This window comes from Giraffa tippelskirchi, chromosome 4 (genome assembly GCF_054371585.1).
Source record: "Giraffa tippelskirchi isolate mGirTip1 chromosome 4, T2T-mGirTip1v1.2.pri, whole genome shotgun sequence".
NCBI lineage: Eukaryota > Metazoa > Chordata > Mammalia > Artiodactyla > Giraffidae > Giraffa > Giraffa tippelskirchi.
In genome coordinates, this window is record NC_137278.1 from 162503291 (window position 1) to 162531122 (window position 27832).

The 27832-nt window shown below is 36.4% G+C and overlaps 1 protein-coding gene across 1 annotated transcript in view; it reads right to left on the reverse strand.

Annotated features, from left to right (window-relative positions):
• Positions 1 to 3933: 3933 nt before the first annotated feature.
• The window catches only part of SLC5A8 (solute carrier family 5 member 8), a 124232-nt gene continuing 100333 nt past the window's right edge, over positions 3934 to 27832 (reverse strand). Inside the window, exons 10-18 of the mRNA XM_081595464.1 lie at positions 26617 to 26746; positions 24709 to 24797; positions 23514 to 23626; positions 20621 to 20688; positions 15442 to 15528; positions 12501 to 12706; positions 8118 to 8221; positions 5515 to 5594; positions 3934 to 4873 (exon numbers count right to left, since the gene is read on the reverse strand). Coding sequence (XP_081451590.1) covers positions 4748 to 4873; positions 5515 to 5594; positions 8118 to 8221; positions 12501 to 12706; positions 15442 to 15528; positions 20621 to 20688; positions 23514 to 23626; positions 24709 to 24797; positions 26617 to 26746 — 1003 coding nt within the window. The 3' untranslated portion in view covers positions 3934 to 4747. The remainder of the gene's footprint in view (positions 4874 to 5514; positions 5595 to 8117; positions 8222 to 12500; positions 12707 to 15441; positions 15529 to 20620; positions 20689 to 23513; positions 23627 to 24708; positions 24798 to 26616; positions 26747 to 27832) is intronic.

Consider the following 27832-nt stretch of genomic DNA (forward strand, 5'->3'; position numbering starts at 1 on the left):
GGGAGATGGGGAGAGATTAAAAGAGAGAACGGTTAAGAAATTTGCAGTATTAAATATGTTACTCTCTATTTTCAGATACAGTCTTAATTGCTTAAAATATAAAGTATTCTTCCAGTGACAAAAGTACTACATGTTTATTTGCTTACACATTTATAATCTACACATAGTACATAGGAAGAGTCCTTTGTGTGGTAGGGTGGAAATAACTTTCCGTAAAAGCTGATAACATTAATTATATTCAATTCGACATTTAGTCCCTAAGAACAGACAGCTGCAGACACTTGTAGAGTTTAATCAGCAAGTTGAAATATCAGAAATGCAATCATGTTTTCACATTATAATGTTCAATCTCCTCAAGTTTTTTCACAAACAATGGGCATGTGACTTAAGTGTCAAAATGAATTTTACAGTTATTAAATTATACAGCAAATTTTTAGTAACTAAAGGATCATGCAGTTAGTTGACTCTGTATCAACAATCATTATTGGATGAAACTCAGAACTTCCTATAAGGATCAATACAAAGAGCTACTTCCTCCATCTCAACCGCATCCCTGTCCCATGTTACCTACATTGTGGACAGACACTCATTTTCTATACTTTCTGGAGTTATCATAAATAAAGCAAAATTATGAAACCTTCATACTCATATATTAATATTTCCTTTATCCTAGTGCATGTTAATATTGAAAACCATTTGCAAAATGAAACTCTCTTAAGAGTTGTTTTCATATTTATTCACAATTCTACAGGCCTTAATATTTTCAAAATGCTGTGGAAAACAAATGGTTATTATTCTGCATCATAACATTCCATATGCTAGAATACTTTATCCTTGCCTGTAGATGAGAATAATCAGATAGAGAAGTCAAGGCCATTTCCTAAAGGAACATAACCAATCTATGCGACTTCAGGAAAATCAAGATTTCAACCTTAGCCTCTAGGGCAGGATTTCTTGAACTCAACACTATTGCTATCTGAGGCAGGATCATCTTTTGCTGTGGAGGAGACGGCGGCTCTGTGCATCATAGAACATTTAGCAGCATCTCTGAATTCTATCCACTAGATGCCAGTAGCACCTCCTCACCAGCTGTGACAACCAAAAATGTATCCAGATTATTTCCGAATGTCACCTGAGATGCAAAGTTGCCCCATGGAGAACCACTGGCTGAGAGGGAAAATGAACACATAAGCAACTAAATAGATGAATATACATGTATTCTGTTTTACATCCTACAAAGAAAATTTTCTTTTCTCTATAGAGTGAATGTGATTGGCCTGTAGCATTTTGATTCCTACCTATATTTTAATATTTCTGTGGTAGATATTTTTTAGAGGAAGGAACTATCACCACATCATTACATTGCAAATTATTAACAGCTTAACTTTTTTCAAAACTAGCAATAACCTTTGTCTCAACTTTTGATTTCCTATCAATTTCAATTGAAATTTTAAGCACACTATTTGAACTAATAAAGTGCCAAATGATCTCTGATACTCATACATATTTTTGTGATGTAGGTATGTGTTTAGTGTTAAGTTCCATCATTAGAGCTTAAGGATAAATTCAAGGTAATACAACTTTTTAGTGGAAAAAAAAAAAAGGCAACTTACGTGGCTTTTCGCTCCCATTAGCACTTTTAAGATTCAAAATAATTTAAGAACACTTGATTTTTAAAAATTCATATTATATTAACATTTTACCTTCATTTGGTTTAACTCAAAGATTTAGACAATATAAATAATTTTTAATACTTAATAGTAATATTACTTTTATTTCTTAAGAATTCCATCTGCTTCTCTCAGGTTTATAAAAGTAAAATATCTACAATTCCTAATGTCACAAAGACATATTTTGTTAAAAGAAAGTGGACAAGAATGGAAGTATTATATCTCTCATTAAGAATATATTGCATAAAAAAGAATATATTGCATAACTCCTTGGCAGTCAGATAAGAAAAAATTATTTAAATAACTTGATTTTTATTTCCTAAATTAAAGCAGTCTACACACGTGTGCATTTAGAATTATTAAATAAATAACAATAGTTCAAATCACACTCACGTGAAACAAATAAGATTATATCTTCCTACTCATTAAAAAATTATAGAAAGGTTTACAAAGTTTGATATATGCTTACAAATATGTTGATTAAAAGTAACAACTTTACACATACAAAATATATGAATATACCATTAATTTAAATGTATAAATCTCTTTGTTTTAGATTAATGTTATCTCCTATTTTTTTAATTTATTAATGTTTTTAATTGGCAACCTCTAAATGTATACAGCATAGTCACCTATCAAAAAATAAGCAAAATTATCTAATTATAAAATATTTTAATGTATCTAAATATTTCATACATTATTTTATAACAGTATGAAGCTAAAAAAAAAACAACCCTTCTAAACAGTGTCTAATGTGTGAACTATAGAAAAAAAGTAAGCTATCGATGAAAGCCTGTAATCAAAGTCTTAGTTAGAATCAGAGCAAAAGAAACAAAATAAACTTTGAGATTGCTACTTGAAATTTTAAAACATGGAACATAGCGTATACTCAATAATTCCAGAACACTAAAGAAAAATAGTAGTATTTGCCTATGTAATTTAGCTTTTCAACCAGATGGATATACTGGAATTCAGTATGTCTAAGCATTGCTGTTAGTCACTAAGTCATCTGACTATTCGAAATCCCATGGACTGTAGCCCACCAAACTCCATGGGATTTTCCAGGCAAGAATACTGGAGTTGTTTGCCATTTCTTTCTCCATGTCTAAGCATGCATGCTCAGTCACTTCAGTCACGTCTGGCTCTTTGCGACCCTATGGCATCTGGTCCCATCACTTCGTGGCAAATAGATGGGGGAACAGTGACAGACTTTATTTTGGGGGGCTCTAAAATCACTGCAGATGGTGACTGCAGCCATGAAATTAAAAGATGCTTCTCCTTGGAAGAAAAGTTATGACCAACCTAGACAGCATATTAAAAAGCAGAGATATTACTTTGCCAACAAAGGTCCGTCTAGTCAAAGCTATGGTTTTTCCAATAGTCATGTATGGATGTGAGAGTTGGACTATAAACAAAGCTGAGCACCGAAGAATTGATGCTTTTGAACTGTGTTGCTGGAGAAGACTCTTGAGAGTCCCTTGGACAACAAGGAGATCCAACCAGTCCATCCTAAAGGAGATCAGTCCTGAATATTCATTGGAAGGACTGATGTTGAAGCTGAAACTCCAATACTTTGGCCACCTGATGTAAAGAGCTGACTCACTAGAAAAGACCCTAATACTGGGAAAGATTGAAGGCAAGAGGAGAAGGGGATGACAGAGGATGAGATGGTTGGATAGCATCACCGACTCAGTGGACATGAGTTTGAGTAAACTCCAGGAGTTGGTGATGGACAGGGAAGCCTGGTGTGCTGCAGTCCATGGGGTCGCAAAGAGTCGGACACGACTGAACTGAACTGAACTGGACTCTAGTCCATCAGGCTCCTCAGTCCATGGGATTCTCCAGGCAAGAATACTAGAGTGTGTTGCCATTTCCTTCTCCAGGGAATCTTCCAGACTCAGGCATCAAACCCGCATCTCCTGCATTGCAGGCAGATTCTTTACCACTGAGCCAGGTGGCAACCCATGTCTAAGTGTATGTATCTTTAAATTTAAATGATTGCAGATTAGTTGACTTTCAAAAATGCAGCTTAATAGTATTCAGTGAAATCTTCTAATTCCATGGAGCTTAACCATTTTTAGTTCTGTGTATGTTCTTAGACCACCGAATCTATAAGTACCTAGTTGACAGTACTTTGGTTAGTATAAGGCTCATGGGAGGGAGTTTATATTTATAGGCTGGGATGCAGTGAACCAGGATCTGGGGTAACAGGATTCACACTGGGTGTCTTAACACATATGCAAGCACAAGGCAATAGAGTGAATGGGAAATTATGAATAGGAAGGCAAGCAAGCATGAAATGCACAACAAAACCAAAGTCAATGGGCCAGAAAATTGGAATCCAGATAAGAACCAGAGTCTAAGAAAGGCAATATAAGCAGCCAGTGGCCAGGAACTATAGATAATAATCAAAAAGGCCTAAGAATAGATGTGTAGTACCAAGAAGACCTTGATTATTGAGCCTATGTTCTGTCCCAAACAGGATGTTTCTTGATTACCGCCCTCCTGAGCAAGAATCAATTCCAAGATTAATATGTGCCCTGGGCTGATAGGGGTTGATGAGAAGCAAAGATTTAGATAGCATAGACCCACTATTTCATTGCTCCCTAAAAACAGAGTGTGATAGGAGGGAGAAAGGTCTTTTTCAATATCAATTACGATTTCAGCAAACTCTAAAACATGCTAGCACCAAATACATGGGAAATATTTTTAACGATGACCTAATTTAAGACTATTCTTTTAACCATCAAGTACATGTTATATGTATGTGTTAGATTTTCAGCACATATGTAGTTGTAGCTTTTCAGCACAACTTTCACAACTACAGCTTCACTGAAATAAAAGAGAGTTAGAGGGAAATGCTGATGCTGAAACTTTTACCTCCAGAGTTGCATCAATTAATGAGTGTAGAAAGTTAAAAAAAAAAAAGTCAGGGCTTTGCTTAAACAAAATGATCCCCCAAAGTTCCCTCCAAATTACTCATTATAGACAAAAAAAAAAATCTAAAACCCGATTCAAGTATTTTAGAAGACATAAAACTGGCACACTGCTTAAGATCATTTAGCATCACAGATGCTTCACAAACGAGTTCCATTGATCTTGCTGCTTTGATCTGTGCCATTCAATTCAATATGGTTGAAGGCAGGATTATCAGTTCCACCATCTTCTACTGGATGAGATTTATAGCCTAAAATTCGCTTCTTCTAAAAGAAAATGTTAACATGATGATTAGAAAAAAGAAACTGTTCATTCAACTCAATAATTATCACTACTACTTTTCTTTCTCCAAATCTTATTCACAGTCTACTGAAGCAGAGATAAACAACAGAAATAAATCATCTTAAAGAGGAAGGCAAATACCTTCCTTGTCCATCAGAGTTCCAAAGAGAGTCTGAGGACTAACGAGTATTCTATCCTGGTGATAAAAGCAATCTTAAAAACACCAATACAGTATACTAATGCATATATATGGAATTTGATATATGGTAACGATAACCCTATATGCGAGACAGATGCACAGAACAGTCTTATGGACTCTGAGGGAGAAGGTGAGGGTGGGACGTTCTGAGAGAATAGCATCGAAACATGTGAAACAGAACACCATTCCAGGTTCGATGCATGAGACAAGTGCTCAGGGCTGGGGTAATGGGATGACCCAGAGGGATGGGATGGGGAGGGAGGTGGGAGGGGGGTTCAGGATGGGGAACACATGTAAACCCAGGGCTGATTCATGTCGATGTATGACAAAAACCACTACAATATTGTAAAGTAATTAGCCCCCAACTAAAATAAATAAATTTATTTTTAAAAAAAAGGAATTTAAGGAAAAAGAAAGCCAACTCACTTTCTTAAATATGTCAAAATTAGATAAAAAGTCCTCTTTGGTTAGTAGGAATCTGCAGTCTATGTTTTGTTTTCTTCCTCCTGAAAAACAGACATTATTTACATCGTTAAAAAGATATCTGTAACTACCCAGTGATGGACCATCATACACACATTTAACTTGAGCACATTCACTTCTATGCACTTACAAAATACAGTCTTTTAAATAGTGCTGGAGACTTAGCCCACCCTTTCTCTTCCTTCAGTCAGTCCCAGATTCTGCAAGCCTCTCACTGGGATCAATATGAGTCTAGTGTTTAAAGATAAATGAGATGGCTCTTAAATGTAAGCCAACTGCCTCATCCGGTATCAGCTAGGGAAGAGTCATCTGGCCCAATATTGGTAGGAAAACTGGTTTAAAAACATTCTTCATGTTCTACCAATAAAATATCAAACCATCTACCTCTGCTTCAGACAGCGGAGTTTCTCTTCCTTAATCTGGTGGCTATGAATGTATGAAGAAATGTAGGAAACTGTGAATTGTTGGATAAACTATTCAAATGAAAACCAGTATTGTTATCAGAATCAAAACATTTAAGGGGGGAAAAAGTAACAAAGGGAGTATTATGACACTCCCATTTTTTAAGGAAAAAAATGAGTTGAAAAAGACCAAAGTCAAATAGTAAAAGGAGATGTTTGTTCCAGATCTGAATCGTTGGGTTACTGGTGAGAAAAGTTTAAAATCTGTCTTAAAATATATCACAACAGACAAGAGAGTAAACCTGCCATGCTGGGAATTTTACTTAGGAGAAATAGCACAGTTCTTTTTGAAAAAAAGAGAATAGTTTAAACAACTGTTTGCGAGGTAACAAATATCTACAAACGTTATTATAAACTTACAATAATTATAGATTGTAATGTCTATAATAATGATAAGTATATAATGTTAATATAATCATTAATCTGTTATATTAATGTTGTATTAATTATTAATATAATTTTAATTATAAATGCAAGTACCAAAGAAGTCTCAAAGACAGTGCTATCCAGATGCCAAAAAATCAATGAAAGGTGGTAGAATTCTACAAAGTGGGCACTGTGCTGGTAGATTTGTAGCATAAAGCAGACATCACACATACTTGGATGAAGTGTAGGATTTATGACTGATTATAACACATTTGATAAAGAAAGCAGTGGAGCTTCCTGCCCCTGGTTTGGCTGCTCTGGATGTGTACATGTGAGGGAACATAGGAAATTAGGGAGCCCAGCTTTTCTCCCCAACTCCACACTACTGCTCTGCTTCAAACCACCATGACTGCTCACCTGGATAAGTGCAATAGCCTCCACCCGCCCTCCTTTCCTTACAGACTACTCTCAAAACTGGATCAGCACGCTCCTTTGAAAATTATTGGAAGTCATTATAAAAATATCCCATGTAGTAGACCTAAAAGACATAGAGATGGAAAATAGAGAGAAGAGATAAGAAAATCAGAGGGGCTGTCCAAGTTTAAAACATTTGACTAACAGGAGTTTCCAGAAACAGAAAACCGAAAATGGCAGGAAATTACAAAAGAAATCATATAGGAAAGTTCCCTGGAACTGAAGGATATAGGTCTTCAGACCCTCCTGAGGGTTTAGGGTAGGACAGTCAGTGTGAAATGGGTTACATGTAAACAGCCAGTGCATGACAGGGCACTGGTATTCTGAACAGCAATAAGACAAGCCGAAGAAAAGTAAGACAGGCTCCAGGAACAAGAAAGTTACTCTCAACCTAGGATTCTCTACTCACATTATCAACAATTATCAAGCAGATATGCAATGTTTCCAAGATCTCTTGTCCACCCTTTCTCAAGAACATGCTATAGCATATACTCCATTCAGTTGAGGGAGTAAACAAGAATTAGGAGAAATGGGATTCAGGCAGCAAAACATTCAACACAGGAAGGAGACCAAGTGAATTCACAGAAAGAGGATAAAATGAAGTCCCAGGATAATGGTTCTACAGCAATCCCAGAGAGCAGGGTATACCATGTGTATTATCGGTTTGATTTTACTTAAAATGTATTTTTTTAAGTTTACAGACATCTGAAAAAAGCCTTCACACTATGTTTAGTTATAAAGACTACTCCTTACATGTACACATATCTTCTTTTCAGTTTACAAAGAGTTGGTGTAGGACAATGAGAATATCATGGCACAGGGCTATTATAATAATATGTATAAAACTCCTAGCATTGTAATAGCTACACACAAGCATTTTATTTTTATCTTACAGCAACCTGTGAGATAGCAGATCAATTACTATTACCCTCATCTTATACATAAGATAGCTAAGGCTAGAGTAGCTATGGAGCAGCTATACAGACTTAGAGCTATAAGTTTATGCAGCTGGTAAATGGCATAACAGATTCAAATTGAGATGGGTCTTCTGTTTTCAAGACTAGGCCCTAAAATTTCCCATGAGTAAAATGGAACAAATAATTGAACTAATAGTATTTTACTATTTTATATAGTATAATTACATAAATAGCTATAAAACAGATACAGTAAAAACTAATACAGAGGTAAATATAGCAATATTAAATATAGCAATATTAATACTAAATACAGCAATATTAATGTTACCTGTTGATACACTGATAAGCATTCCCACAAATAATGTTACCAAAGTTCCAAGAGTGCTGAAGTATAAATATGATAAAGAATACCAGTTATCCATCAGTGGAGTCCTAAGAAAGAACAAAAGCATAACTGTAAGGTTTCATGAATGCTACTAGTAACTAAGAGTATGTGTCAATAAGCCTCATGGCAAAGTCAGAATACAATATTTAATCATGTTTCCATGTCCAAATTTGCTGTCCCAATTTTACCTTATTGGATCAGAAATTGAGTTGACCTAACCTTGATCTCGGAGAAGGCAATGGCAACCCATTCCAGTACTCTTGCCTGGAAAATCCCATGGACGGAGGAGCCTGGTAGGCTGCAGTCCATGGGGTCACTACGAGTCGGACATGACTGAGTGACTTCACTTTCACTTTTCACTTTCATGCATTGGGGAAGGAAATGGCAACCCACTCCAGTGTTCTTGCCTGGAGAATCCCAGGGACAGGGGAGCCTGATGGGCTGCCGTCTATGGGGTCGCACAGAGTCAGACACAACTGAAGCGACTTAGCAGGAGCAGCAGCAACCTTGATCTCATACTATGATACCAATGTCCATGTTTATTCATTCTGTTCATGTTATTCATTCAGCTCTGCTTTGTGTCCCAGGCACTGTTCTTGTCATTGAAAATTCTGCCATTGAAAAGGTGGACAAGGGGGTTTCTGCCCTCAGGAAGTTTACATTCTAAAAGAGATATGTAATGATTAAGTAAACAAATTAATAAACATAATAATTCCCATTTTGATTGTAGAGAAGAAAGCATTTAAATGAGACATTAATATCAAAATGAGAAATGAATGTCAAAGATACTTTAAAAATTCCATGAATTTTGGAAATTAAATGTCCACTTTTAAATGATGTCTCCTGGCAATCTTGATTCCAGCTTGTGATTCATCCAGCTGGGCATTTTAGGTGTAAAATATAGTGATTCATAATTTTTTAAGGTTATATTCCATTTACAGTTATTATAAAATATTGGCTATGCTCACTATGTTGTACAATATTTTGTACAATGTTGTAGATTATTTTATACCTAATAGTTTATACCTCTTAATCCCTTGCCCCTATATTGCCCCTCCCCACTTCTCTGCTTCTTTGTTATCTTCATTATTTCGTTGTATTTTTTAGATTCCACATATAAGAGTATTTGTGTTCGTGAGAGGTTGCCGGGAGACAAACACATACCGTATTTGTGTTTGTCTGACTTATTTCACTTATATTTCCAGCAGTGTGGAGAGACCTGGAAGGCACACTGCAGTATTTTAAGTGGAGAAGTGACATGACCTGATCTGCTTCTAAAACAACCGCTCTAGGATCCCACATTCAGCTTTGATAGAGTAGACCCACCATCCAGCCAAAAGTAATATTTGAAAACTTGGAGATGGGACAAGGCAGGTTTTTGTAGACCTCAGAGAAATCATGGCAATTAGAACTTAAAGGGTCAAGATCCCAGAAAGAAGGGGAACATAGAGGTTAGCTAGTGAACTTAAGATAATGTGATATATTGGGCCAAAGACAGACAAAATAGAACAGAACAGAAAATTGAAAAACTGACCCACAAAAAATAGTCATTGGGTTTATGTCACAGTTGCCACTGCATGGCAAAATGGTGCAAAATTTATGGTTGAAAATAAATGGGTTTTGGCTAATAGAATATCTATATGGGGAAGAAAATGAATCTGATCACTTGAAATCAATTCCAAAGTGGATTACAATTCACAAATAGAAATGGTGCACACGAAAGCTTTTAAATAAAAAAAGTAGAGGAATATCTTTATGACCTCAAGGTAGGCAAAGATTTCTTAAATGGGACTCACAAAAGACTAACCATATAGGAAGAGACTGATAAGTTGAACTCAATTAAAATTAAGAAATTCTGACCACTAAAAAGCATCACTAAGAGAGTAAAAATGTAAGCTACAGGGTGGGAGAAAAAATACTTTCAAAACTTATCTTTTATCTGGAATATATCAAGAAAACTTAAATAAAAACAGAGAACCCATTTTAAAATGGACCAAAGATTTCAATAAAGTCACAAAAGTTCACAAAAGTAGTCATACAAATGCCCAATAGACATGTAAAAAGGTATCAAACTTCATTAATCATGAGGGAAATGCAAGTTATGTACCCATCAAGTATTAGGAACTTAAAAAGTAAAAACTGAATCTGAGTAATTGAAATCTAATATCTAGGCAATGAGAGTATCCTACTTCACCTTTAGCTGTGTGTTCACTCCCCTTGGACTCTAGTCATCATGAACTGTGCATGATGTCCTAAGACACCATGTGGCTTCAGGCCTTCCTGATTTGTATATGTTGCCTTCATTCTGCAACATACACTCCTTCTTCCTTTTTTCCCCCTGCCTGATCTTGTTCACCTGATTATTTCACCCATGTTACACTCCTCTAAAAAAGAATCTTTCACTCAGGAATCATTAGGCTCATCCTCCTTCTGATTGTCATGATAGACTGTGAATACTACTTTTTACAATGTGTTACTTGTTTATTCTCTTGTCCAACTTCGGTTTGGGTCATTTTCTGTGACAAGAATAACTTTCCAGACCTTCTCTTCTAGCCAACTTCTGCATTCTTCAAATATTAGTACATCCCTGAAGTCTGTGCTAATCTACATTCCAACTTTGCTTATAATCATTCTTGTGGGTACTTAGTTCATGCTCAAAAATTCTGATTTATTAGCTGAGCTATTTTATAAATAAGCTAACATAGAACAGTGATTATTATGGTACCAGGCACATAGTAAACCTCAGCTAATTTATGTATTTGGGAAATCCAAATAACCAATCTGCCTTTAAATTAGAAGATACATCCACATAATCAGGACAAACACTAAGCAAAATTGTGAAATGAAAAGTACAACTTCAACATCCTCCAACTTACCCTTAATCACTTCTCCCTTAACTACTTCATCACTTCTCCCTTCTCTCTAATGACTTCCTCAGCTCCCCCCATAAATGCATTCATTCTCATCCAGAATATGCCCTGTATTTATGTGCCCTTATCTCCATAGCATCCCCATCTAGTCAAACCTTCCCCCACACATGCCTCAGGCCCTAGAACTACCTTTTCTCTTTACCCATGCAGATTACCAGCCCTGACTCCCACACAAGTATTCTCATAGTTGAATTCCCTCTGAATCACCAATGATGTTTGTATGTATAATCACATTCCTTCTCCCAGGAATGTGTCCCATTTTAAGAGGGAGATGCCATGTCTTGTCTCAAAAGAAATGATTCTCCAGTGGCTTCATTCTAGGCAAGCTGGAACTGGGGCAATACTTTAGGGGAAGTGCCTTCATCTTTGCATTCCTTGAATGCATCCATGGGTTTTGAGCTTTAAAACTGAAGATGTATATACCCACTAGGGGTAGTCTTGCTCTCACATTCACTGTACAGTGATGTACCAAAAGGTCTGTTGCTGTTTAGTCACTAAGTGAAACTCGCTCAGTCATATCTGACTCTTTGTGATCCCATGGACTATAGCCCACCAGGCTCCTCTGTCCATGGAATTTCCCAGGGAAGAATACTGGAGTGGGTCGCCATTTCCTTCTTCAGGGGATCTTCCAACTCAGGGACTGAACCTGGGTCTCCTGCATTGCAGGCTGACTCTTTACCATCTGAGCCCCCAGGGAAATCCCATGTCCAACTCTTCGTGGCCCCATGGACTATAGTCCACCAGGCTCCTCTGTCCATGGGATTTCACAGGCAAGAACACTGGAGTGGGTTGCCATTTCCTTCTCCAACCAAAAGTCTACCTTATTTCATTAAATCAGATGACATCAGTAGCCAGAAGCTCAAAAATGTACTGCATAACTGAAAACTCTAACAGGAAGATCACAGCTGCAACTCATTGCCAATGCTCTAAAGATTTGGAATATTTAAAACTAAACAAATAGCAATTATCCAACATATTTCGATGAATTGTACCTTCTAGTTGGTAAAAGTTATACTTCAAAGACTATATATGCAATGTGTCTTTTATAATTTTGCTTTTCATTTTAAAGGTTTTTCAGTGGACAAAGACAACTTTTCATTCAAGTGGAACTAATATTTGTCAGCATTTACACATAATAGAATTTTTTGTTACTATTCAAGTCTTCTCTGCATCTGTAGGTGAGGTGGACATTTTTATTGAAATTAAGAAAATATGGCTTTTTTTTTTTTTTTGCTATTTCTGAACAAAATATAATAGCCAGAAAGCCACACGCACTCTCCTCATTTCAGAATTAGGCAAAATCACAGCACTACAGGCAAGACAAAGAGCAATAGAGGTTTTCTACCTGTCACATTTATTTTTTTAAAATATGACATTACAAAGCTCAATTCACTACCTTTCAATGTTGTGTACTTGAGAAGCACTGGTAGAAAATGGCATTTCTGTGGTTGTCATCCAATTTGTTCCATTGTATGTGCTGTTACAGCCATAGGTTTCAAGTCTTAATGGCATCATTCTCTCAGGAAGTGGGGGATAAAGCTGAGCTCCAATTCCGACCCACAAAGAAATGGCAAATCCAGCCAGCAGACCCCCAAGTGCTCCCTGCAATACAGAAGTGTTTTTCAAAACAAATAATACAGTTTGCTTTGGAATAGAAGTTAACATTAGGAGCTTAAGCTCAACATGGTCCAAGTCAAATTTACCAGCTTCCCTCCTAAAACTCTTCTCCCTTGCAAGATCCCTGCCTCTTGCCAAGGGCAGCCTGGGTCCCTGGTCCCTCAGCCCAGAGCCCTGGTCTCTGGAACCCCCAATCCCTATTTTATATCTCTATCTTACCAATCACCAATTCCTCTTCATTTTTCTTTACATATCTCATAATTCCATGCCTTCCACACTGTCTCCGTGGCCAGCACTCTGTTCTGGCCTCTTCATCTCTTTACACCCAATGACCACAACAGACAGATATGCAGTTGACTTCAAGCCAACTGTTCCCTCCACTTTTACTTAATTTACAAAAAAAATGGCATGTCATATGAGCAACAGGGGCTTCCCAGGTGGCGCTAGTAGTAAAGAACCTGCCTGCCAATGCAGAAGACCTAAGAGACTCAGATTCGATCCCTAGGTTGGGAATATTCCCTGGAGAAGGGCACAGCAACCCACTCCAGTATTCTTGCCTGGAGAATCCCATGGACAGAGGATCCTGGTAGGCTACAGTCTCTAGGGTCGCAAAGAGTCAGACAAGACTGAAGTGACTTAGCACACACGCATGCATGAACAACAGGCTATGAAGAAGAAAGCATCCACAGAATTTATTCCTTTACTTAGCAACAGGCATGATTGTAAATTAGGGGACAATAGCAAGCTGTTTCCACAAATTACTGCAATGGTACATATAACCAAGCCAAGTACTTCCAGAGATAAGTGGAAATGTCCTCTCTAAAGACATTTGGTTTTGCAATCTTTGGAAGACTTGGGTTACCCTGCTCCTGCTTTTCACCAGTAATCGAACTGTTTTTGATAGTCAGTCCTTGAATGATTTAAGCCCTAGTTCCAAATGATGCAGTTGAAAGCAAATCTTTCTGGAAAGCCCCTTTCTCTGTGGTGAAATTTCTCCCCTCACTTTAAGAATAATGATCAGATTATTACAACAGAAATAACAGTATCTTATTTCCTCTGCTAAGGACAAGTTGTATGTAGTCAGCTATAGCATTTCTGGAGGCAACTCATGGTGGCAATAAATGTCAAAAGTCAAAAGTCAATCTTCTTTTAATATTTCAGGCACTAGACCAACCACTTGCATTTCATAAGGCAAAGAATCTCATCAAAACTTCAACATTCTGAGGTGGACATGAACTGCCCTCTTTCATTGTGATTCATCTCTACTAAGCTAGCATTTCATATGACACTTCATTGAGAATTATTATTAACAATAATTACAATTATAATAGCCCTTATTTGCATCTGCCTTACCAATTCCTAATGCCTCATGAGGAAAATGGAATTCTAAATATAAAGTTCTGCAGTTATTCTCCATCTGTCTGAAACAACCGCATATACATTATAAGATTTTCCTAAACTTCAGCTTTATAGCAGGACTAAACTAGTAGTGTTCCTCCTGACTTTCAGAGAAATTATTTCAATTTCATTTATTCTAAACAAAACTTAGTACACCTCAAAGCACAGATATGTCTATATAGAAGAACACAACTATTACTTCTTTCTGAATTCAATTCTCAATTATAGTCACCCCTTTGGGAACAGAACCACGTTGTTGGAGCTACATCCTTAAATACCAGGAGAATAGTTTCTGACCAAAGTGGCAAAGAATTTATCTTACTGCTTCTCTTTACTGTACTCTGGTTATTCACAGGTATACTTGGCTCTACTGCCCTGAAATCTTTCATATCCAAACCTGTCAACTTCCTTTAATTCTTAATGATTAATTTTCATGAGTGGCAAAAAAAATAAATGCATACAAAATGTTGTTCTTTAGTTATATAATATAATATTCATAATGTGCATGCTAAGTTGCTTCAGTCATGTCTGACTCGGTGAGACCCTAGGGATTGTAGCCTGCCAGTCTCCTCTGTCCTTGGGATTCTCCAAGCAAGAATACTGGAGTGGGTTGTCATGCCCTCCTCCAGGGGATCTTCCCAAACTAGGGATCAAACCTGTGTCTCTTACATCTCTTGCATTGACAGGCAGGTTCTTTACCTTGAGTGCCACCTGGGAAGCCCAATATTCATAATATATCATATTATATTATATTATATTATATATTGTATTATATATTATTTCATAATATATATCCTTTAGTTGTGCTTTATGATACTCTTTAATATTATGTTTTAGGCTTCCCCAGTGGCTCAAAGGTAAAGAATCTGCCTGCCAATGCAGGAGACACAGCTTAATCCCTGGGTCAAGAAGATCCTCTGAAGAAGGAAATGTCAACCCACTCCAGTATTCTTGCCTGGAAAATCCCATGGACAGAGGAGCCTGGTGGGTTACAATGCATGGGGTCACAAAGAGTCAGACACAACATAGTGACTAAATAACAATATTATATTTTAGTTAGAATTATGTTTTTCTATAATTATGTGATATTCACAATATATATTGTTCTGGCAGTTTCCATTTAGTTTCACACATGCAGGGTCCCAGTGCATAGTACATTCATTGTGTGTCCCAGCAAAGTCAATACAAATAACTTAAGTCATCAAGATAAACCACTAATGACAGGTATCAAAGGAACCATAACTTTACAATTGAGAAAAATTGTAGAAATGCTACTGTAGTTGGAAAAGTAGACTTTACATGTATTCATATTTTATACTTACAATTGAGTTGGCAAAGGGAACCAAAATCCCCAAAGCAAACAAGCCCATAAGTGGCCCACCAACCATGCCAAATATGCTGAGTGCTGCCTACAAAATTAATAAGAAGTCATCAATCAGCAATTGGAAATCCAAAGTTAAAACATTTAAAAATAATTTCATTGAGATGAGGATTTAAACTCACACTCCTGAAAATCATGGCAGCCTTGCCATTGACAAAGAGATAATTAGAACCTGGAAGCTTCTGCATCTCAGGCTCAGGTTCTATCTGTTCATTAAGTATCCTCAATAAAAGAAGCAAACTATAAAGAGGACAGAGAATTATGAGGCAAGAGGGACACTAATCCTCCTAGCATTGTTCTTGTAGATGTTAATAATCACATCACTCCTTTGTGCTTTGGTAGTCTCAAAATGCTCTGCAAAACAAGATTGTGAATAAGTACTACTAAGTGACCAGAGATGGCAACAAAACCCAATGCTATCCTTGATTTCCTAAGGATAGAACTAGAATGAGAAATGTGATTTCAAAAAAAAAAGATTGATCAAATCATGTAGAAAGTTTTAACCTGATTGGGTAGCTGCAGTCTTTGCTTTGATGAACAGATGCCAAAATCATGATAGTAAAAAAAGTTTACAGTGTGAAGAATGCAAAACTGCAAATAGCAGAAACATTCAAGAGATGTATGTTCACAATAATGTTCACAGCTAATTTTTGAGAGTGGATAGAACCATCAATGGAACCCCACTCCAGTACTCTTGCCTGGAAAATCCCATGGACGGAGGAGCCTAGTAGGCTGCAGTCCATGGGGTCGCTACGAGTCGGACACGACTGAGCGACTTCACTTTCACTTTTCACTTTCATGCATTGGAGAAGGAAATGGCAACCCACTCCAGTGTTTTTGCCTGGAGAATCCCAGGGACAGGGGAGCCTGGTGGGCTGCCGTCTATGGGGTCGCACAGAGTCGGACACAACTGAAGCGACTTAGCAGCAGCAGCAGCAGCAGAACCATCAAAGAAGAATCAAGGATGCACTGGTTTGTTCACAGAGTAAAAGGGACAGATGGAACAGAATTAATACATTAAAGAAAAAATGTCAGTCAAAAAAAATTTTAGAGGGTATAGACTGCAGCTCTGGGTTAAAAAACAAACAAACAAACAAAAATCAAGAAAAGAGCTCTACCTAGTGGACTAGGAAAGGAGTGAGGATATGATGACAGAGAAGTGTTCGAGAATATGGACTCAGAATGTGGTCCTAAGGAATCATTTCACAGTGTCTCTTGAACCAGAGTCCAGTAGGAAGGAAGATAGATTCACTGCAAAATGTGAAAAGTCACTTGGCACATGTAGTGGTCACTTTGACAGTGTGACCTAGAGCCAGTTCTGGAGATACAAGGAATAGTCTCCCCATCAAATACCTGTCTCAGGAAATAAGACCTTGGTTAGAGATGAAGCAAGGAAGAGCTGTCTTAAAGTCATGATGACTCTCCTAGAATATCTCGTGCTGAGATACCTATACTCAGGCCAGAGCTGGTGTATGAAAAAGGGAGGGAAAGGGGGAATCAATCATAATAAGAGCTCTAAATAATAATTCAGACTATGAAGGAAAGCATACTAACAGGAGTTTTGTTGGTTATAGCTTAGGTGTACCAGATAAGGTTAGAGTTTCTAGACGTAAATCATTCATTCATTCATATAATCAGAATGAGAGCACACTATTTTAACAACTGGTATACACTAAGCAGCAACAAACCAGAAAGGAACCAAATCTTAGGCCTGAAGCAGGAGTCTGGAGGACATGCTATGCCTAGCATTAACCTTCAAGTTCCTGGGTCATGCTGAGGCCCCAGAGTCCCAGGGTCGGACCCAGGTAGCCATGGAAATTTCATGGACCGCTTGAGGGTGATCAGATAAGTAGATATTTATGAACCAATACATAAATAGTTATATTCAACCTGAATGTATAAAATATCTACTTTGTCTTAGGCACTGTACCAGATATTTGGTACAGTATCAAAAGAACCATGTCATAATCCTCACCTTCATGGAATTATAACCTATTTAGCAAAACAGACATTAAATAAATAACTGCAATAAAGTATTATAATGGGGATGATAAGAGAACTATGAGGTGCTCTGGGAACATAATAGAGGGAAACTCAAACCTCTCCAGGTAACAGAAAGAGCCTTTTTAGAAAATAATGTTTAAGTTGAAACTTGAAGAAAAAATAAAACTTAAACAGTTGAAGAGTGCTAAACAGAAAGTTAGAAGGATACAGAAGAACTCAGAACCATCAATGAGAAGATCTATTGATAATTGACACTTTTAGGATATACACTTAACAACAGCAGAACACACATTCCTTTCAGGTTCCCCTGTAACAGATACAAAATACTATATTCTGGGCTATAAAACAGACTTCAACAAATTTTAAAGACTTAAAATCATACAGAATGTGTTCTCTGACCACCTTGGAATGAAACTAGAAATTAATAGCAGCAAGATAACAGGAAAATCTCCAAACACTTAGAAACTAAGTAACATACTTTTAAAAAATCCATGGGTCAAAAGGATATATCAAAGGAAATTTTAAAATACAAGTACAAAATATGAAAAGTTGTGGGACACAGCTATAAGTGCTGAGAGGGAATATTTTAGCAATTAGTGCATAAATTATAAAGAAAAGTCTGAAATCAATCATCTAAGGTCCTACCTCAAGAAGAACAAAATCTAAAGTAAGCAGAAGAAAGAAAATAATGAAGATAATATCAAAAAGCAATGATTTAAAACAGAAAAACAATATGGAAAAATCAGTGAAGCAAGAAGCTAATTCTGTGAAAATATCAATAAAAATTGACAAACCTCTAGCAAGACTAAAAAACAGATAAAAGATAAAATTACCAATATTAGAAATAAAACAAGAGCTAACACTACAAACTCTGCAGATATCAAAAGCATAATAAGGGAATACTATGAATAACTTCACAAACATAAATTTGACAACTTAGGTGAAATAGACCAAATCCTTGATCCATTTTATAATTCATCCAATATGAAAGAGGTAATTTGAATAGCTATAACTACTAAGGAAACTGAATTCATAATTTTAAATTCCCCCAAAAAGAAACCCCCAAGAGCAGATGGTTTCACCAGAGTATTATACCAAACAGCATTATACCAAAGAATTAACACCAGTTTTGCACAATCTCTTCTAGAAAAAAGGAGAAAATTCTTTCCAACTTATTTAATGAAGCTGGTATGACCCTAATACTAAATCCAGACAATGACATTTCAAAAAAATTTTACTACAGATCAGTATCTCTCATGAATGTAGATGCAAAAATTCTTAATAAAATATCATCGAATAGAATTCAGCAACATATAAAAATAACTATATGCTATGACCAAGTGAAGTTTATTCCAGAAATGCAAGGCTGGATCAACATTTGAATATCAATCAGGATCATATACCATGTCAAAGGACTAAAGAAGAAAATCATATTGTTATGTCAAATGACACCGAAAAATCATCTGACAAAATTCAACACTCATTCATAATAAAAACTCTCAGGAAAATAGGAATAAAGGGGAATTTCCTTAATTTGGTAAAGGGGATATACAAAACTCCTACAGCTAATGTACTCAAGAATGAATTACTAAATGCTTTCCTCATTCAGGGGCTTCCCTTGTGGCTCAGCTGGTAAAGAATTTACATGCAATGCAGGAGACCTGGGTTCAATCCCTGGGTTAGGAAGACTCCCTAGAGAAGGGAAAGGCTACCCACTCCAGTATTCTGGCCTAGAGAATTCCATGGACTGTATAGTCCATGAGGTCGCAAAGAGTAGGACACGACTGAGCAAATTTCACTTTCACTTTCCTCATTCAGACTGGGCAACAGGCAATGGTGTTCACTCTCCCTACACTTATTCAACATGATGTGGAAACTGAAGCCACAGGAATAGTATAATAATAATAATAACAAATTGAAGCAATAAGGAAACAAAAGGTACATCATGCGCAGATTGGAAGAGAAGATATGAAACTGTCCCTATCTGAAGTTGACAGAGAATCCCAGAAACTAATAAGTAAACTCAACAAGGTCACATGATATAGACAAATATACAAAAATCAATTGTATCTCATATACATTAACAAACACATGGACACCAACATTAAAAATACAATACCATTTAAATTACTCAAAAAATGAAATACTTAGGTATGCTGCTGCTGCTAAGTTGCTTCAGTCGTGTCCGACTCTGTGCGACCCCATAGACGGCAGCCCACCAGGCTCCCCTGTCCCTGGGATTCTCCAGGCAAGAACACTGGAGTGGGTTGCCATTTCCTTCTCCAATACTTAGGTATAAACCTAATTAAATATAAATGGGACTTATAAAAATTACACAGTTGGTGGTGAAAAAGCTTAGGGACGATCTAAATAAATGAAGAGACATACTACATTTATGGATTAAAAGATTCAATGTGGTAAAAATGTTCCCGAGTTGTTATATAGGTTTAAGGCAATATTATCAAAATCTAAGCAGGGTTTATATATATATATATATATGTATATATATATATACATATATATATATATGAAGAGAAGATTATTCTAAACTTTATATAGGAAGACAAAGGAACTAAAATAGCTAAAACAATTTTGAAAAATAACAGTAAAGTAGAAGGAATCAGTAAATCTGGATTCAAGATTTATTACAACATGATAGTAATCAAGACTGTGTGATCTTGGCAAATGGATATACACACAGATCAATGGAATAGAACAAAGAAACCAAAATAGACCCATACAAATATGCTCCACTGATTTTTCACATAGGTGCAAAGGCAATCAATGGAAGAAAGATAGTTTTTACAACAAGTGATGTTACAGCAACTGGACATCCACAGGGAAAAGTAACCTAAGTCTCTCACCATTGAGGAAACTGGCTAAAGGGTATGTGGAGTCTCTCTGTATTATTTTTTACTATTACATGTAAACCTATGATTATCTCAAAATGAAAATTTTAATTAAAAAAAATTTTAAAGACTTTAGTCATATCTGTTTCTTGGTATGTCTGTGGGTAGATATATAAAGAGAGAAGTCTGGAAGGATGATCACATCAACTTTTTAAAAAAAGAAGAATTTAGTGATTATGACTTAAACCTTTGAGGATTAGCTCTTACCTGCAACAAAGTTCCCATTAGTGAAGCCAGTGCAGCCATGCCAATACACAGAGCTCCAAACAGCACACCTATATGGATGACAAAAAAGCCATTGCATATCCAGACTCAGAGGATTAGAATTCTCAATAGAATAAGCTACCACACCTTGATTCAAAGTGTGTAATATGACTATAATGAAGAATGGCCACCTACCTCAGAGTCAGGTAAAAAGGCAACAGGCTGTTTTTCTACAGCATCAGCAGTGTGTAAAGAGGTAAGAAAATCCTGATATTGTGTCCCAGGATTTATTACATTAGGTTATATAAGTAAAGAATCCCGAAAATTAACTACAGGTATTTTAAAACTAAAAACCATTGCGTTACTAATCTAATTCTCCATAAACATTTGTTTGTAAAGGAAAGCCCAGGTCTCTCTTTTCAGTTTGCCAAAAACAGGACACAATTTAGCTCTGCTCTGATGGGGGAAGGGAGTAATAAACATCAGAAAGTCTTCTGACTTTAAGTGTTCATTTCTCCTGGGAAGTGGCAATCCACACCAGAGTATTTTAGGACCTTTAGCCTTCTTATAATCTCCATCAATATTCACAAACCTTTCCTGTTAAACAAAAGCAAAGAAAGGCAACTTGAAGATAAGTATTATATTCCCCCTTCTACCAAACTCTTTCCCCAAAACTTCTTTATAGAAATTCTCAAGCTATCACTGGTGGTCAGTTTATGGAATTTTTTTGTCTTTTGGCTTTCAGTATTTTCCAGATTTTCTTTAACTACACATTTTACTTTTGAAATTGCTTTAGGAAAACTCTGGAGAAGGGAATGGCAACCTACTCCAGTATTCTTGGCTGGGAAATCCCATGAACAGAGGAGCCAGGTAGGCTACAGTCCATGGGGTTGCAAAGAGCTGGACACAACTGAGCAACTAACACACATAAGAAAATTCCACACATCCCCCATTTTTATTTTTAAAGATTTCCATTCAACAAAACTCACCTGAAATCCATTAATATAATTTCCCACATATAAACTTCAAAATATAAAAAATAAAATGAGTGAGAAATTTGTTCATAAAAAAATTAGTGCATTCCTTATGTTATTTTTATCTTACTTAATAAAGCACTCACACCTTTGTTAAACAGAGTGAGTAAATAATCTCGTTGTGCCTGAATGGAAAACTTTACATTAATTTTTTAAAAAAGAGCTTTATTGCAATGATTTTCCATGTCTCTAAATCCTAATATAAATAGTATTTTCTACACATTAAATTCTCTATTTGGTAGCTCATTAATGGTCACCATTGTGGTTTTTTTGTACTCAAATTATCAGAAACATTCAAGTCATTTGCCATGTTACATACCTCAACATAATGATTATATTCAACCCTTCAAAATGAATGAAAGCTTCATCTACACTAGCAGAGTCAATTTGTTATTAATCATCATCAACATCATTCCTTGAGTATCAGCTAATACCTCTTGTTTTACATGGATTATCTCTAAATCTCACAGTACCTACAAAGTGAATAATTTTTGTTTTCATTTTCCCTATAAAGAAACAGAGGCTCAACTGGGTTTGCTCAAGGCTCTGTGGTTGCATAGTTACTAAGTCATATCCTACTCTTTTGCAACCCCATGGACTACAGCCTGCCAGGCTCCTCTGTCCATGAAATTTCCTAGGCAAGAATACTGGAGTGGGTTACCATTTCCTTCTCCAAGGGATTTTTCCCAAACCAGTGACTGAACCCACATCTCCGGCACTGCAGGCAAGTTCTTTACCACTGAGCCACCTGGGAAGCCCTTGCTCGAGGCTAAGTTAGTAAATTAGTGAAGCAGTTTGGTGAGGCCAGCAAGTCTGTCTGGCTTCAAAAGCTTCTATTTATTCTACTAAACCACACAGCTTCAACAATCCCATAATGAGCCCATCTAAATATCCTTTAAGGAAGCATTATGTTATTTTTTTTTAAATTATGCTCCAGGATTAAAATCAGGTACATAATAAAATAATTCAATGCTATTTAAATTTAGGGGACACTGAAGAATATAAATTAAGTATGTATTCCAGGTTACAGTCATGGCAATTACATACAGAATTGTGGTATAAAACAGAATATTATTTACTATTTCTTTGACAGTCTACTAATGCTATTAATTTGAGGTTAAAGATTCTTTTTCAAAAAAACAAATTTGTTAGTCATTCATCCTGAAACAAGTATACCCAAATGAAAATGAAGACGTGCACTAGCTAAGTTTCTCTGAGTCAAATACTGCCTTTGGGACATTTAGCAATTGAGGTTAAATATCTTTCCATTCAAGATGATATTTAACCCCTAACAAGATCCTAAAATCTATGAATTTGAGAATTCATATTGAATAAAGTTGAGCATTCCTCTTACAATTTTATTGACTATCTCCTGGACAGCCTACACATGCAGATAGAACAATCAAGATTGGTTAAAAAAAATCATAACACTCTGTTTCTTTATCTTCAATCCATACACATAAGACTATATATCTTAAACTGTCAGTACCCTCTTAGGTAATAGAGAAAAAGTGTGATTCTTGGTTCCAAACTAAGGATATCTCTTAAAACTGTGGTTGACAGAAAGGGGCTGAATTTTTAACTGTAGCTAAGAATTCTAACATAGATTTGGGATAGGAAGAAGGTAGAAAAGAAAGTTAGCCAAATAGGACCCCTGGAAATTGTTCTTTGTGGTCACCGGACAATTGTTTGAAGTACATCACAAATCTTGATTGCAAATATGGCCATGACTTCATTAAGTCACATGCATGCATACATTCACACTCAGAAATTCTTACTCTATATTTTCCATGGAAAATAATTTCTGGTATCTCTAAAAATTATCTCCCAGAGTTAAAATGAATTGTGAAATGAAACCTTACTCATTCCTTGTGAAATCCAAGAGAGAGACTTTTCCGAGAGAGCTGGGAAGCGAGGTTTCACTAGGTCTTCCATGGTTACTGCTGCTAAGGCATTAATACTGGAGGACACTGTGCTGTAAAGGGAAATCAAATTTTTAATGTATATGTAAACTTTAATAATACCTTAACTAGGAATAAGAAAAAGGAAAACATATTGTCATTTCTGAAATACAACCAGATTTCTACTACATTATTTTTTTAATTTTTTATTGAAGTATAGTTGATTTACAATGTTGTGGTAGTTTCTGGCCTACAGCAAAGTTATTCAGTATATACATGTATATATTAATATGTATATATTCTTTGTCATATTATTTTCCATCATGGTTTATTATAAGATATTGAGTACAGTTTCCTGTGTTATATATTAGGACTTTGTTTTTTTATCTATTTTACCTACTACATTATTTTTTAATAATTACATCATCCTCTTTCTGGAAGCTGTCATCCAAGAATGATTCAGGCAAATCCATAGGCTTAATAGTGAGAAAGGATAATTTAATGGTGCTTCCATTTTGCAATTAATCCTTATTATCCATGAAAGAATCTCTTAGATCATGCAGTATTACTATATAATGACTTTAAAGCACATTTTTCTTTGTGCATGGAAAGGACTATCATAAGTCTTCACTAATATACACCATAAATAATAATATTAATTTGCTGAATCTTCACTAATATATGTTGTACATGATAATAATAAGTATAACACAGGAACAAAGTGCAATGAATAAGCTCAGACACAAAACAAGATTCTTTGGACAGTATATATTATTCAGCATGTAATAGATTTGTATTCTAAGTTTTCCATCTGACCATGCTTTAGTTGCATTCGTATTTTAAACTAAGACTGTAGGTCCTTATTTTTGACCATCAGCAAAATTTACCATCAACTGATTATCATTATTGTGACTGTATGGGATATGTGATGATGTTTTAGACAGTAGGGACTAAAGATAAAAGCAAAAACTTATGACAACAGACAGACAACCCTCATAGAGAAGAGTCAGACTGACTGAAAGGAGACATGGAATAATTACCTATTGGGGGCCATTTGTGCCCATGTCCAGAATTCAACTTTATCCCCCCAAATATCCAATAATAAAAGAAACATCCCAAGAGGGAAAACTTGTATTATTAGAATCCTAGCTCATACCTTAATGTTCCACTGTAAGCACAGGCCACAAAAAGTCCAGGAACTCCTGGATAATCCTGCAGAATGTCCAGTACCAAATAAGGCATGAGCTGAAAAATTCCAAAATTTACTCTTGAGTACTATTGGCTATGAAATAAAATTAATTAGCACCTCATTTATCTTATCAAGAACTAAAGGAAGATATTCCACATAACTGAAATTTCCAAATATGAAAAATTAAACTCTTTACCTGCTAGCATTTAAATAAAAGAGGAGAATAGGCTCTGGATTCAGATAGATGTAGCTTTTGTTATTTAGTTTCTCTGAGCCTCAGTTTCCTCATCTGTAAAATAGGAATAATAATCCTAACCTCATAGAGTTGCTACAAAACTTAAATTAGATCATCTATGTAAGTTCTTAGTATAGCACGCAAATTATAGTAAAGGCTCAGTAATAGGCAGCTGTTCTCATTTTTTGGAATAATAATTCAATTTAAAGGAAATATTTTTACATACCTCTGAGCTTAAGTAAGAAGCACTCACTTAATTTAACTTCACTTGATGACTCAAGTTTATACCTGTGAACTTCAATCACTATTCGGGATTGAAAATGTAATTAGAGCTGCTTATACAGTTGACCCTTGGACAAAATGAGTTTGAACTGCATGGGTCTGCTTATATGTGGATTTTTTTTTTAATATAGAAAAATATACATGTAGAACATCATATGCATGACTTTGTTGAAGTGGATAGCCTATCCTTACACAGGTATGATGTGAGTGATATTTAATATGAAAACAACATGTTAGAGTTTTTTTACTGTTTTATTACTGATTTCAAAGAATTGTGTTACTGCACAGTATGTCTCTCTCTAATAACTGCAGAAACTGCAATAACCAATCATCACAAGTAAGTGATTTTTAAAAAAACACACAACAATGCTTCTAACACTGTGTTATGAATATGACTATTATACTGTATGCCATCAAGACTTTATAACAATTCATTCATTAGGGTATAGGCTAGGCTAGCATGAAGTAATCATATCAATTACACTAGGTTACAAATAGCTCAGTTGGTAAAGAATCTGCTTGCAATGCAGGAGACCCTGGTTCAATTCCTGGGTCGGGAAGATCCGATCGAGAAGGGATAGGCTACCCATTCCAGTATTTTGAGCTTTCCTTGCAGCTCAGCTGGTAAAGAATCTGCCTGCAATGTGGGAGACCTAGGTTCAATCCCTGGGTTGGGAAGATCCCCTGGAGATGGGAAAGGCTACCCACTCCAGTATTCTGGCCTGGAGAATTCCATGGACTGTAAAGTCCATGGGGTCACAAAGAGTCAGAGATGACTGAGCGACTTTCACAAATTAAGCAATCGTATTGCAGCTTTTTTGTCAATGCATGAACTGCCTTGAAAATTTTTCCAGGTATTTCCATATACTTTTCTATTATTTATGTATTTATTTTTGGCACCATGTGTCTGTTAGGGCACTTGGGCTTTCTCTAGTTGCAGTGAGAGGGGGTCTCTCTCTGATTGCAGTGTGCAGGTCTCTCATTGCAGTGCCTTTTCTTGTTATAGAGCATGGGCTCTAGAGTACGGGCTTCAGTAGTTGTGGCACACAGGCTTAGTTGCTCTGCAGCATACGGGATCATTCTGGGACCAGGGATTGAACCCGTGTCCCCTGAACTGGCAGGCAGATCCTTCACCATTGGACCACCAGAGAAATCTCTCAGTATTTTAATATTGGAAGTAGCATTCTTCATTCTTGTTATGTCTACTAAAATAAAAATTTTCCAAATGCTTTATAGAAACTAAAAATGAATAATGTGCCCATTTGCTATTACTTTAAAAGAACATGAACACTCTCCCCTCCCAGCTAATAAACTTTGGGAACGTCATTACTGCACGTAAGAAAGACATGGTACCGGACCTGGTCTGGTGCAGACACTTTCTTGGCTGTCCAAGGATCACAGTCATGGTACCTGGAATAGAGGGCAAGCCCACAAAGCACTGAGCAGACGAGGATCACCCAGAGTCCCACGAGATTGATGTAGAGAGACCTAATGAAGTGAAAACAAACAAGTAAATGACAATTTTAATTTCCATCTCAAAGATGAGGAAAATTGTTAAACAGAAGAGACTTTCATGACTATATTCAATAGACACGCATTCTCTTTTGGGTGTCAAAATGCTACTTCTTTTATTCTGGCCCAACTTTCTGTTTATGAAGTCAGTCAACACTGTATTTGGAAATATTTGGAGTACATGGGGTTTTGCCACTGAATGAATGTCTCCTCCTGGTTAGAGTTCCATGGCCGTTATTAGCTTTATAAGCTTGTTAAACTACACTACTTCAGGCTTCCCTGGTGGCTCAGCAGTAACGAGTCCAACTGTCAATGCAGGAGATGCAGGTTCCATCCCTGGGTCGGGAAGATTCCCTGGAGAAGGAAATGGCAACCCACTCCAGTATTCTTGCCTGGGAAATACCACAGACAGAGGAGCCTGGTGAGCTACAGTCCATGGGGTTGCAAATGAGTCAGATACACCTTAGCGACTAAAGAACAACGGTAACAATATTACACTACTTCAAGACCTTTTGTCATGAAATAGAGACTTTAATAGTCAACAGAGCAGTGACTATTATTCATTTTCCCTTTTAAAGTGATGCAATTATAAACTGCTTGACACTGTTAGCATCTACATAGCAACTCATTAAAGTTGTTTAAACATGGTTTGTGATGCCATCCATTAAATAGGAAAGGCAAAACTGTATTCATAGACAAGTATCTTCCAAAATAATGTTCAGCATTTCAATACACGGTATGTGTTCCAGTAGAATGTAAAGGTTTATGTAATAGCACTGGAGTCAGTCCTGAGCATAAATCTTAGCTCTCTCTACCATATGTGATGTTGGGCAAGTAAATTAACCTCTCTGATCCTCAGTTTCTTCACTGACAGCTAGAAATAACAATGCATACCTCACTGAGTTATATGTAAGACTAAATAAAATAGTGTCTATCGTATAGTACAATAGCATGTAATAGTAGTTCAGTAGTTTAGTCGCTCAGTTGTGTCCGACTCTTTGCGACCCCATGAATCACAGCACGCCAGGCCTCCCTGTCCATCACCAACTCCCGGAGTTTACC